General features: G+C 31.6%; 1 protein-coding gene across 15 annotated transcripts in view; it reads right to left on the bottom strand.

The window, feature by feature from the left end:
• Window positions 1–5,409: 5,409 nt before the first annotated feature.
• RBM26 (RNA binding motif protein 26) overlaps window positions 5,410–14,687 on the bottom strand; it is a 132,130-nt gene continuing 122,852 nt past the window's right edge. For 14 of the 15 annotated variants that reach the window (XM_059684928.1, XM_059684923.1, XM_059684927.1 and 11 more), the window contains one exon: window positions 13,283–14,111. In XM_059684928.1, coding sequence (XP_059540911.1) covers window positions 14,022–14,111 — 90 coding nt within the window. In that variant the 3' untranslated portion in view covers window positions 13,283–14,021. Of the gene's footprint in view, window positions 8,648–13,282; window positions 14,112–14,687 lie in introns of those variants that run through there. The other variant, XM_059684930.1, reaches the window with a different exon arrangement.

Raw genomic sequence — 14,687 nt, forward strand, 5'->3', positions numbered from 1 at the left:
GCAACTTCAGCGCGAAATTATAGCTAATTTGCCTACAAACGTCAGGTGGTCATAACAATCTGGCCACTCAGTGCAACTGTTCCTTTGCTTCAGAGCATTTAATTTATAATTCTGTTTTTGTTCTATGATTCCTTGCCCTTTTGCATGACTTCAACCCTGGGCAGGGAGACCAAGGTAAGCATCAGTTGTTTTAACCCTCACCTACCTTTCCATAGATAGGTGAATTCTGCCATTTCTCACTCTGAAGTCCCTTTCAGGCAGCAATGCTGATGGGGAAAATGAGAGTCACCATGTATGTAGGACTACTCGCACTGGTTGTGGTGGAACTAGTGGGAGAAATAAGTCTGCAGTACTTCCAGAAATTCTCAAGCATGCAAACTCAATTTACTCCTTTTATGTGCATTGCATACTTGCTCTCAAGACCTCACTGTTTTTGGTGAGCACACATTCTTCTGAGACATTTCTCAAGACTGGGCCCTAGAATGGAATTAGGCAACTGTTACTCTGCCTTTACTTCTTACATAAACTTTTTATTTTGAGATCATTTAAATTCACATGCAGTTGTAAGATGAGAAAGACTCCATGTACCTTTTACCAAATTTTCCCCAATGGTAATACTTTGCAAAACTGTAATACAATATCACAACCAGCTTACTGATATTGACAGTCAAGATACACATTTCCATCACCATAAGAATTCCTCACACTGCCCTTTTACAGTTACACTCACCCCACCTCCTCCAAAAACCTCTGTCAACAACTGTGCTCTTCCTCATCTTTATAATTTTGTTATTTCAAGAATGTTCTATAAGTGGAAACACAGTTGCCTTTTAGGGTTGGCTTTTTTCACTTATTATAATTTCTGGTAATTCATCAGGGGTGGTATGTATCAATCGTTTATTTTTTACTGCTAATCTTTCATGAAATGAATGTTTAACCATTCAACCCATTGAAAAACATACAGGTTATTTCCAGATTTTGACTATTATGAATATAGCTTCTGTGAACATTTTTGTGTACAGTATTTGTGTGAAAAGAATTTAAATACCTGGAGTATAATTGCTGGTTCATATGACATTTGCATACTTAGCTATTTAAGAAACTACCACACTGTTTTCTAGAGTGACTATACAACTATCAGTTTTCCAGAAGAACAGTTTCACCAGCATGTCTGAGTGATCCTTTCTCTGCATCCTTGCCAGCATTTAGTGTCCCTATTTGTTCTTTGGCCATTTCTGATAGGCATTGTGGTTTTAATTTTCATTTCCCTAGTGGTGAAGGAGGTTGAATATTTTCATGTGCTTATTTGCCATCCAAATATTATCTTTGATGAAATTCTTGTCTCTCGCCCATGTTCTAATTAGATTGCTTTTTTATCGTTGAGGTTTGAGTTATGTATATATTCTAGATACCAGTGCTGACACATAGTAGTGTGCTTTACCATTCTTTTCTAGCTTATCTTTTCATCCTCTAACAGATTCAAAAATTTTAAATTTTGATGAAGTCCAATATATCAAGCTGTTATGGATCATGCTTTTGGTGTTAAATCTAAGAACTTTTTGCCTAGCCCTAGATCCCAAAGATACTTTTTTTTTCTAAAAGTGTTATAGTCCTACATTTGTCTGTAATTCATGTTTTAGTTCATTGTTTTTGAGTTTGGTTCTTTTGTCTTTTTTTTGTCTTTAAATAATGTCCAATTATTCCAAGATCACTTGTGGAAAAGTTTGTATTTCCTTCATTCAATTGCTTTTGCTCTTATCAAAAATCGGTTGGGCATATTTGTGTGAGATCTGTATCTGTTCCACTGATCTATGTGTCAGTCCCTCTTAAAATCCCTTCATCAAGAACAGTTTTTATTACTGTAGCTATAAAATGTCTTGAAATTGGATAGACTGGTTTTTCTCACTTTAGTCTTTCTTCAAAATTATTTTATTCTAGTTATTTTTGCCTTTCCATAATAATTTTAGGATAATTTTGTATCTACAAAAAAGTCTGATTTTAATACATATACTATGTTGGATTTTCCAGCCCATGAACATCTCTCTCCAATTATTTAAGGCTTCCTTAATTTCCTTTAATAGCACTTTGTAGTTTTCAGCAGACAAGTCCTGTACATTATTTGTTAGATTTACACCTGTCTTTTTTCCATCAGTGCTTCTAATTGACATTGTCTTTAATTTCAGTCTCCAAGTGTTCAATGATAGTATATAGAAATATGATTATTGTATGTTTGTGGTAAGCCATAGCCAGAAATGCACACGGGAGGCCTACGTGTTCACATCTGGAAAATTCTCAAGTCCCACTGGGCAAGAGAAGTCAGAGGCAGTTTCCTAAGTTTAACAAAGTAATTATCTTGAAACAATGAACCTGGACATTGAAGTCTCAATGATGTGGCGGCTTCATGCGATACTAGTAAATTGTGCTGAGGTGCCCTTGTGATAAATGGGTGTTCTTTGGGGGAGAACCCATTCAGGTTGCTGTCATCATCTCTACCTTGAGTGTTTCCCATGAGGAACACAAGGGACTCCCTGAGTAAATGTGCTCTTGGCTGTAAGCATTTCTATAAAATTTTCATGTCCTTTGATGCTTTTGGGGCAGGGATGGGGGGGGGGGGTGTTCTTGCTTTGAGGCTGCTTTCATTCTGAACAAGTGCAGGACTAAGTCTGTAATCCATCTCTTTCCAGCCTTGTCATCTTAGATGGGTCTTCTTTTGTGAGCACTCTTATTTGGAGATTCTTTTTTCACTGCAGATCTTAACAAAATTTAAAAATTCACTCCTTCAGGTTAACCAAAGAATGGTGGTTAGGATTATATTTTTAACATATGTAGTTTTCATTTATGTAGTATTACAAGTATGAAATGTATGAGGGTTATCATGACTAATAATCTGAGCAGTGCTCAAAGAATATTTTTGCCAAGGTACCTATTTAGTTTTTATATTCTCAGCTCATTCATACATGGCAACTGCTAAATGCCAGAGAGCCTCTTATCATTCATTAATTTTCTGTGAATATTGACTTGACAAAAATATAAAAAAGTAAAACTGGGTTATTACCTACTAGAGTTAAAAAAAACAAAAACACCACCACCTAAATACTGCAATAAACTTAGTACAGATTTGACCGCTATCCATTTCTAACTCCAAAACTGCAAACATCTATGACTTCTACATATTTCTTCCTAACACTGACTTCTAAATAAAGTCTTGAAGTCTTGTCATAGATATTCCTTTTTTAAAAAATAGGTTGGTAATATCACAGAAAATTTTTATTTAAATGAGAGCTTTGGGATAAGTAACATTTTAACATGAATGTCTCAAGAATGTTAAATACTTCAAAGGCTTACTTTTCTTGTATGTAATTTATATTCTATCATCCTTGAAATCAGAAGTAGGAATTTGGTCTTTTCATTAACTCCAAGTCCTAAATTCAAAATCACACTGAGTACTATATTTCAATCAGAATCATGATCCTCATATCACTGAACACAAAATGTATTCTTGCACACTTCAATACCTATTTTAAATCTATAAAAGTGAATGAAAGGTTGACAATGAAAGAAAATGGACATAACACTGCAAACCCTCAAATACTGGAATTAATGTAATATACTATTGTGTAGATAAAACATGATCATTCCATGGATAGGTCAGGAAAATGTTCGGTTTGCAACTTTATTCTTCCCAACAAAAGGGATTATCTTTTCAAAAGTGGACTTTTCTATTTATGACATAGGAGCAAAATACATGGAATTCACTATCTTCCCATACTTATATTCTTCTTTCATAGTTTATTTCATGCTTCATAAATTTCAGTAACAAATGCTCATGAACTTCATGGGGAAAAATATATTTTGCTGAAGAAAAGCAGTTTGAAGAGTTGAGAAACAAAATATGGGGGAGTATGTTGTTGCTATAAATTATTTGGTAACTTTGTGTATTCTTGTAGTAGATATGGTATTAAGAAATGAACATTCATACCCCGATCCTGCCATTTTCATTTTACAAAGATAATCTGCCTTACCTTTCAACAGACTAATTGAGATTATAAATTCTTAAAAATTTAAAAATGCTATTAAAAGTTATAAAAATCTGTAATTCCAAGAAAAAGGTTTGCTCTAGTATATAAAATCCTGGCAACTATATATTGTGGAAAATATCTATGTAACTATTGCACCAGAACTACTATTTTAGACATAATTTTGTTCCTGTTATATGAATATAGAATAAATCCAGTAAGTTCTAACACGTGTGCAAATAATTTATGCTGTTCTCCAAAGGTAGGTGTTTATACTTAATGTGCTTTGTAAAAGATCAAATTCAAAATGCATTACAGATTTTAAAAACAAGTGTACTTTGACCCAGCAGTTCTGAGAATGTATCTTGAAAGAATAATCAAAGATGTTCAGGGATACAGCACCATTTTTATTAAAATTAAAAAATGGGAAGGCCCTAAGTGCCCAAAATGAGGATTGATCCAATACATTATGATTCATCTACAAATGGAGGAGTTTTGAAAATGGTATGAATCTGTTATAAATGAAAAGACAACAGAATAATATATATTATATAACCCCACTTAAAAATGTCTAGTGATCATTTATAGATGAGAGGCTTTCTATCATCCTACCTTTGTCTTTTTATTTTCAATGTCTAGTTGTAACATATGTGTGATTTTTGAAAAAGGATTTAAAAAGACCAAATGCATTAATACATTATACAGAAACATTTTTCAGGTTAAGTGATAGCTGACAACATGCTCAATCTGCAAATATTCCATGGGGGCTGGCTATATATAATTATTTAAATGTAAAATATATAATTATTTTAAATAACTTTATCAAGTGTGTCATTATTACCTGAAGTCCTCTCCTACTTCACAACTACATCTAACTAGATTTTTATCAAGACATATGCACTTGGAGACAATGTATTCTCATAAAAGCAGTGCCACTAGTGGAAAAGTTTATCAAGCTTTTTAAACCCAGATTATAGATGATAGAAGGTCTATCTGTAATGAAATAATATTTTATCACTTGATAGAATAAAATATAAAATGAATATGCTGAATGCTGGAAAAGTAAATTAAATGAGGAGAAATGTTTCAAATGAAAACTGAAAATTATGTTACGTTCTATGAACTTGCAAAGGTTGACAATGTAAGTACTTTACATCAAATTCCACTTTAGAATCTATGGCAGTCCTTCTTTGACATATTTTCATGCTTATTTTGGTCCCCAAATGGAATAAAGAGCTAATTTCTGGCAGCAGAGGCAGGAATTAGGGAGAATAAGAGTATGTAAGATTTGTATATGTATGAGAAAAAAAGCCATTAGGCCAAAAAACAGATTGGTACCAAAGGTGACTTAGAACAATTTAAAGTGAGAATGGAGGGCAAAGAGGGAAAGAGGCAATGTGAAGCCATTTCTTTATTTAAACATTTCCAGAATTCTCAATTGTGCAATGCCTGAGGGCTGCACATTTTTCTACTGATGCAACATGAAGGACGATTTTAAAAAGTTAACAACTGCTTTTAAGTAAGACTATTTTATTTAAAATTTTTTCAAAATATAAAAATAATAAACATTATGGATATTTAACAAAACATAATTCAACTATAAATAAAAATGTTGACAACCCCACATAAACATGTAATACTATAAACATTCTAAGCATACAAGAATTTTCTAGTTCAAGTTTTACTTTTTTCAAGATCAAGTTTCCATACTTAAATTAAAAAAAAGCTGCTACAGCTTAACCAATTTCTTTCGCTCCACTCAAAGAGCAGGGAATTTTTCCCCATGCCAACACGCATTCATGAAATGGATACTTATGGGCACAGGTATTAAAAACTGGAACAATCCAGTCTCCAGACAAGAAAAGATTCCTTTGGTGTTTTAAGTTCAACAATCCATAGAAGTTGCGTTAAATTAAACCACTTATTAAAGGAAATCTTGTGCCAGACATGTTCTATCACACCCAGAACAGGTTCAGGATTCTAAGAATAAAAAATAAACACCTACGAATGCTTTGCTGATACTTAAAAAATTGTATCTTAAGAACATTCACTAAGGTGCTGGAATAAAGTTTTGTAGATGGAGAAAACAATCTACGCATTAACACAAAACTTGTACAATGTAAATAATACATCCCTTTCCAACTCATCAAATGTTCTATAAATATTTAAGAATTACCCTGCCTCCTGTTGAGTAAAAGACAAATGGGAATTTAAAGCAGAGCAGGATTACACCATATTTTCAGACTAGAAAAGTTTTCTATTTGAAATATAGGAAAACTGAGCCATGCGGAATGTTTCATTTTTTAATTCTAGCCAGGGTAACACAGTTCCTCCCATCAAAAGAGCCAATGATAAGCTGAAGAAGCAATTTCTTTTGGGGAAGCTGGGCAAAAATAAGTACGTCATTCTGCTTATCTTTAAATTATGGGGTATTTTCTAATGGACTGGGCTCTTTACTCACCACAGACCACTTTTCTACTTATGCTGTTAGAAAAAAATAAGTCAAAAGCAATCATAGATGAAAGCCTAGCAGTCCAAACAACAGATTCAAAAATGATATTGAAAGGTTTTATAGCACCAATGACTTTTTCCTAAGACACTTTGGGGCTGCATCACTTATTTATCTTGTAAACAAGACCAAAATATTCAATCAATTTGTATTTTGAGATATTTATAAACTCTATTTTAAAAAACAAATATAGCATGACTAGAACAGCTAATAGTGTAAAATCCAAGTATATTAAAAATATAGATATATAAAAGGTTTCCATAATGCAATCATGCAGCGGTAAACTGCATCAATTACACAAGTGATTCTGTACAGTTATCTACACATAGCTTCATGAGAATCTTATTCAGGAAAATGAAATAAAAATCCTTCTTTAATTAATCAACATATGGGAATTTAACTACTTAACTGATCTAATGGATCTCACAGCAATTTCCAAAAAGCGCAATGATCTTAATGAGAATCAAATCACCTTGACTCTGATTCAAATGGTAGTTCATTTTGTTTTGCTTTATTTTGTTTTTAATTTAAAGGCAAGGGGAAAACAGGAAGATGACAAAATAAAGTTGAGGGCAGTAGTATGTGGTCCACATCCATTAACCAACTAGAACTGTTCACAGCAAATATGGTCTCAGAAAACGTTCTTTAGGTTTCACCTAGCACGGAAACCACTATTAGATGGGCAGAGCATTTTTCCTTGAAAAAATAATGAATTAATCTGAAAAAATATTTACAAAACTCGCTATATGATAGTTTGCAAATTAAAACTAAAGTTTTTAATTTTAAAAAGGCCTTGTATACTAGTAGGTCATAATTATGTTTGAATACATTCCAAAGTCTGTCCTTTTCCTTCAAACCAAGCCTAATATTAATCATGCTGTCTTCAACTAATGTGGATCAAAATAGATCATTTACATTATGATAGATGTGTTCATTCTTTTTATTTTTCATGAAGACAGAGGCAATGCACACTCAATAAAGTGTTTACAGAATAGTCAACTTTGCACGTAAAAAAAAGTGAAAATATAGCATGGACAAGGGTGAACAGAATCAAGTGTAGTTTGGACTTTCCTAATAAAGAGTTTGTACCAAGAATAACTTCTCAAATGTCTCATGAGGATTTGAAGAAATATTCAAAAACTGATGTTGAAAACTTTTTTAATGGCACCCATTATAAAAGGAGTGTTTTTGGTAAATACCTAGGTTAAATTAAATCATGTTCTATAAATAATTCTATGCCATATTCACACTAGTAATATTAATAATTGCTTACTAATAAATAATATGGGCATATGCCTTTTAAAATAGGAAAATTAGTGTCTTTAACAATGTAAGACACACAATATTCTTTCCCCTTGCTTTCAAGATTGTCTTTGATGTCTTGACTGAGAGGAAAATATGGAAAAACTTGTAAACTAGACATTTAATAGATATTTTTCAATATCTATACTCCACAGGTCATCATCCTGCAATACTTGAAAAGAAAGAAAAATAGTCTCCTTGTTGGTTTTAAAGAGCTAAGGACTTTAAAATTATTCAGATAAGTGGTCTTGGGAACAACTTGAGTAAATATATTTAGAAGAAATAGGCAAGTGTGTGTTAAAAAAAATATTTTACCATCTGTCCAAAAAATTTAACTGACTATTCTAATCCCAGAAATAAAACCTTTTAAAACCCAGAAAATTTAAAAGTATACCCATGCTTAACTTTTCAATCATTTTCTTCATTCTAAATGGTTCGTGTTAATTAACACAGCATCATGGCTTTATAGATTTCCTAGACACAATTCTGAAGTTGACTGAGACTGAACTTATGTCATATTAGGAAACCAAGAGGTCTTTTGTCTTCTTATGGTGAAAAAAAAAAAAAAGGAAGTAAAGGGGAGAAAACATTTAAGAATAAGGTCAGACAAAGCACACACTCAGATATACTTCTGGACTCAAGGGTACCCTTAGAGAACTGTAAAGATAAAATGCTAATTATAGTACATGTAAACATCTATTCAAATTGATAAAAGGCAAACATAAAATAATAGAGTTATTATAACAGTCGTCTCCAGACAGGAACAGATCTTGCTGTTGTAGTCACAAAGCTAAATTCAGGCAATGATGATCTCTCTCTGCTGGAAAAAGAGAAGACTATTAAAAAAAACTCTGAAAATCATAAATGATCTAAACATTGAATCACACCATAAATTAATCTCCAATTTTTCTAAGCTTAAAAAAAATCTACTTGAGAAAGGATCAAAATCAAAGTTGTAGACAGATCTATTTTAAAAATCAGCTTGATTCTTTTAATGAAACCTCTGAGGTGCATTATGCTTCCTTAAAACATTAAGCTGCAAAGATCACAGCTCTACAACATGTCTATCATCTAAAAATTATGGTTAGGAAATGTAGTAACTGGCCAGATAGCAAATTTTATAGAGGTATAGGTAGGCAAAGTAATTTGAAAAAATCATGAGCAAATTCCAAGGTATTACATATAAAAATGAAAGCAAAAACAATTATCTTAAGTTTCCCCAAAATTTCAAAGTAGTTGCAGGGTACATCTAATTACCTTAAACTCCACATGATAATCATGTCATTCTTTAGTCACACTATATGACATAAAATTCTACGCTAAGCACAATGATTAACAAAAATAAATAAAAGGAACACATCAAAATGAGGCAGTGCTTGGTATACACAAGAAGGCTAATTTGTATGATGGGGAGATGAGTAGGTAGATGAAATGAAGTAACAAGGAAACAGGGATAGGAACAACTATAATAAACTGATTCCAGAAAAGTAAAATAAAAAATGCTTTCAATTACACTAAGTAATGAAGAACATAATACTTATAAACTGAAAGAAAATTATTTACCAAATTAGACATTTTTCAACTAAACAATGTTTTCATTAGAAATTACTGAGCATGGCAGTCATGTTCACCAAAATTTGTTTCTGAGAATTTTTTTGGTAGCTATTTTGGAAATTATCAACTGTCATCTGACAGGTAGGTATATAATAATCAGAGAGAGTGAGAAAAAAACTACTCTTCTCTAAAAGCCTGCGTACATACCTTAGAGCAACTAGCCAGTTCAAGAAGTTAACAAGAACAAGGTAGTTCCTGAGTCTGGGAAAAGGACATTTTTCTTTCTGCCTGACAAATGTTATACACTCATGATTTAATACTAGGTTAAATTTCCACTTTTAATTTATAGGGTTTTAGAAAAGTAAGAAAAACCCTAAAAGACCAAAAAGTGAAATTACTTAATTACCCAGAATTTCAGGCAGGATATTTTTTGTTTTAAAAGGCTAAAATATTTTTATAAAGGATTTAAAAAAAAAAAAAAGCTTAAATTTTTATATAAATTCTAGAAGTAAAAAAAAAATTCTATAATTAGTTCACACTGTAGGTAAGGGGAAAATGAAAATATAGATGATAAGGTTTGATAATACTGTAAGATAACCATTGATATTTTAACATAACCAAACAAGCAACTGTTTGCTTCCTTTCTATATAACCTTTAGAGTCAATGATTAGTGTTCCAATTAAGATTGGAAATACACTCTTCATAAAACAGTTCTAGTAACAGGAAATGTCCTTCAATTAAACTCAGCCATTTTTTCTAGATAATCAGCTAACACAGTGAAGTCTTGTCTTCATAGTAAACTACAAATTGATACATTTGATCATATTGCAATAAAACAAGCACTATGCAATACTCTCCCATTCCTACAACATGATTTCAATAAATGTTTGGGCATTGGTTAAATATTAAAATTAAATTTTAAAATGTTACAATTATCCAATAACATTTAAAACAACACTGCTTAGGTAGAGACATAAAATACTGAAATATGTAAAATGACAATTCAACCATCCCTTGAAGTAATCCTAATCAATCTTTTATCCAATAATACATAATTTTCCTTTTCCTTATTTTTTTTCCTGTAAGCAGTAGTTAACTACATTATTCTCAATCCTTTTTTCACTCCCAATTCGGCCCCGATCTATACTTAATAAGAGAACTGTATTTAAAAATGTGTTTCAAGTTTTAGGTAGCATATTGTAATAGGGAAGAGTTTTAACTTTGAATTCAGAAGTGAATGGAAGAGTTATAAGCAGAAAGGAAAAGTGCTAGTGAAATAACCAAATTGAAATTGTTTCAATTGATAAGACAGAAACAGTAGCAACAAGTATGTAGAATTGGTATAGATATATTAAATTGTTTTAGATTAAACGCTAATAATACACCAGGGAAGCTATAAATGTGAAAGGTAACTTAGAGATCATCTAGTCCAACCACTTTCATTTTACAGACAAGGAAACTGCCCTGGATAAGTTAAGAGACTTATCTAAGGCCACAGAGTGAGTTATAGAGCTGGGACCAAAAGCTAAATCTCTTAACCCTTTTCCAGTACTCTAAACTAGGGAATGGACTAGATATAAAAAACAGTGGGATGGACTAGATTAGTGACCCTTGCCATTTCTGTTCTTACATACTAATAGAAACCAAAAGGCCATTTTACTTCTGAAACTGACTACAACATTTAACTCTCTAAAAATATTAATGGCTTAGTTTATGGAAATTCCAGACTACCTGTGTATTCCTCCATCAGCATTTGTAACCCCAGTGGTGCAATACCTAACTGTAGCAATTTTTTAGCAAAACGGTACCAATGACTGAGAAGAGCTTCAGGAGATATTTTAAAAAATTGATAAGAATTGACAAGGGAGGTAATTGTCACTCCATTATTGGAGATTCAAATGTGCATTCATTCATTAATTCATCCAACAAACATCTTAGTGCCCACTATGAGCCAGGCTTTGTGATAATCACTAGAGATAAAAAGATGAATAAGACATGGTCCCCTTCCTAGAGGAGCTTGTAATCTAATGGGGAAGACAGACATATAAACCAGATAAATTATATTGCAATATAAGTACTTGTAACAGAGATATGAACAAAGCGCTGTATTAAAAGGGAGGGTAAAGTTATGAACTGGCTAATGACCAAGAAGTCCACTAATATTGTGCAAGAACTACACATTTATTGCACACGATTTCATGCTCAATCAATTAGAAAGGAGGTAGCAATATAGTTTTTAAAAAACTATAGCTGGCACTGAAATCAGAATGAGTGCATTCAATTCTAGCAGTGACTTTCCATGACTAGCAGTGACTTTGGAGAAGTCATTCCATCTCTATTATTCCAAATTTCCTTATCTGTAAAATGGAAATTTAACAGCTGATTTAAAGGGATAGCTTAAGTTTTGAATGAGAATAGATGAAAGTACTTAGATGTAGATGTAGACTACTAGTACTTATAAACATATTAATTTTAAAAACTCAATAGCAATGAAAATCTAAGTAATATTTACAATTAAAATCATTGCTAAAAATATAATTGTGAATCTAATGAATGTTGCTAATATTTAATCCCCATACTTCTGGACCAAACTGATATATACTTGTCTTCTGATTCATTCACAGCAAAATGGCTTAAAACATTTTAATTTTAGGTTACTAGAGAATGTAAAACTAGGAAGAGTAATTACCTATTTGTGAATTTAAATAATAGGTAATTTCAGTTACATAATAAGGGATTTTACAGTAATTTTTAAAATATCAGGCTAAAATTTACTAATCAAATTATAAAGCCAAAAATCAGCATGGAGATTTAACTGGCCTTTGAAATATTTTTTTTCTTTATAATACCTGTTTGGTGTAAAAAGAAGAAACGTGAGCCTCTGCCAATTTGGCACCTTTCACGACTACTAAAAAGAAAAGAAAACAAACTTACCTAACAAATCAGAATAGTATATAGTCAACATAGAAGAGACTACACAAAAATCTATCTTAGATCTAAGTATAGTTTTTGAAGAAGTATAGTTTAGAAGTATAGTTCTAAGAAGAAGTTTTTGAGTGAAGTCACTATTTGGACAAAAGAAATCTGACTTTGAAATTTTAAATATAAACATATGCACTAATTGCAAGTCAAAACATTCCTATGAAATAGTATTACCATCAAGAACATTATATAACTTTAACCCTAAGTGTGGAAAAAATCCACTAGTCACTCCACTGGTAGAAGAGTGTGGGTGGTGGAATTACAGTTTGTGATTGTGAGGACCACAGTATGAAAAGAAAGTGATGTTTTTGATGTGACTTTTAATATAATCACTATAATCTCAGGAGGGGCAGAAATACTTTTAAACAAAATGATGAATTTAAAAATATAAATATGTATCCTCCCACCCCTTCATTCTACAAAGAATGCATTTATATCCTGTATCAACTTTAAGTGATCATGTTCACTTGCCAGAGAAATCCACTTAAAAATCACAATGTTGTAAATGTCAAGTATTTTTATACAAATATAGGAAACGCACACTTAAAATATCAGACTGAAACACTTACCAAACTGTTTTCCTAAAGTAGTATCTATAGTACATTTCTTTATTCATACATCTTCAAATGGTCAAGTTTTCTTTCATACATCCAAAATGTAATGTGATGGTTTTCTTATTCACCAAATGTTAGCTCTACTTGAAGTCTGGTTCCAAACTAATCAGCCTGCTTTTAAATTTTAAGACATCTGTTGAAAATTTATAGGATCAAACCAAACTGAAGTGGTATAAATTTTAAACATTGGATTGTACATTATTATAAAGGTATCAGTAACCATTATTACTAAAAATAAGTTAGTGATTATAGCTCCTTTTGTGATAATTGGGGGAAAGGGTAGATCACCATCAGGAATGGTCTATTTTAACTTTTTTTTTTCTTTCTTTTTATCTTTTTTTTTTTTTTTTAAATCAAAGAACATCGTCTTGGTTGTGTGGTGTTGTTTTTTTTTTTTTTTTTTTGTCATTGCTTTTTTTTTTCTTTTCTTTTCTTTTTAAAAGACCATTCCACTTTATTTTAAACATCTGAATGCATAAGGAGAGTCATATGCAAAGCAGTCATACACCATTATCATTGAAACCCATATGGTAAAATACATACACAAGTCCAACAAAAGGCTAATACATAGTAAAGCCTAAGCATACTACTATGTAATATTATGAATACATACTTGGAGACTTTAGTTAGAGTACTATGTTATCTATTCATTTTTGAAAACATTCATTAAGATTTTAAATGCAAATTCATTCCTTATTTGGATAAAACAAATTTCTCTAAATTATTACAAGTATTGGTCATAAGTTTTCAGACCTATTCATTAAATTACAAAGAACCCGAAGAATTCTGTATTGTTCAGTAGAAGTATGTAATAAAAACATTGCATGTTTCTAGTGTGATGTCTTTAGCAATTGTTTACTGAAATAAAATGCAAACATCAATCTTTCAAAATACAGGATCAGAAGGTAGTTTTCTTCTATTTGTGAAATCCATCTTCATCACATTTACCAAAAATTGTTTTTACAAATATGTAAAAGTACATTAGATAATACTAATGAAACACAGGTAGAGTTCTAGCATGTGCAGATCAATGATCAGTCAAATCATCTTCTCCAAGAACGAGATTCATTGTCCTCTTCTTCTTCATCATCATCTTGAAGTAATGAGTCATCCACCATAGACTCTTCCTGAAACTTTAGGTTAAAATGCATTTAGGAATTTACCCAAAAAAAAAGAAAAGAAAAAAGGTGACACTTTTAAATACTGATTTCTCTCAACAGAGTCGAATACAAAAGGTATTGCTATAGCTAGGACATTCAAGAAATAAAAAGCAACCTTTACTGACTCAATGCTTTCTCTACAGTATCTATTCTATTGCTTGCATCAAACAGGCACTAAAGAATTATCAAAGTAAGCCTTTGTACATGCTTTTTCTCCTGCCTCTCTTTACCAAATAATGCTATCTTCTCTATACCTACAAAACATTGTTTATTATCTTTTTTTTAAAGAAAACATCAGTAAGTCTTCTCTGACTTACCCTAATGCTGGACACTAAATCAACCAATAAGTTGTATAAAAGTCTATCCAGATTTTCTACTGTACGTAAACAAACATTTTCTTTATAGCATTCCTTTTCTCCATTCCTTTCATAAAAGCTTCTCAGACTGCTTTTCAAAATACCTAATACCAGGAGCTCTCCTGCTTTTCTCCCCATTCAATTCAAACTCATGGAAGGACAAAGGTATAATCTAAAATATAAAATGACAAAT

The sequence above is a fragment of the Myotis daubentonii genome, chromosome 2, assembly GCF_963259705.1.
Source record: "Myotis daubentonii chromosome 2, mMyoDau2.1, whole genome shotgun sequence".
NCBI lineage: Eukaryota > Metazoa > Chordata > Mammalia > Chiroptera > Vespertilionidae > Myotis > Myotis daubentonii.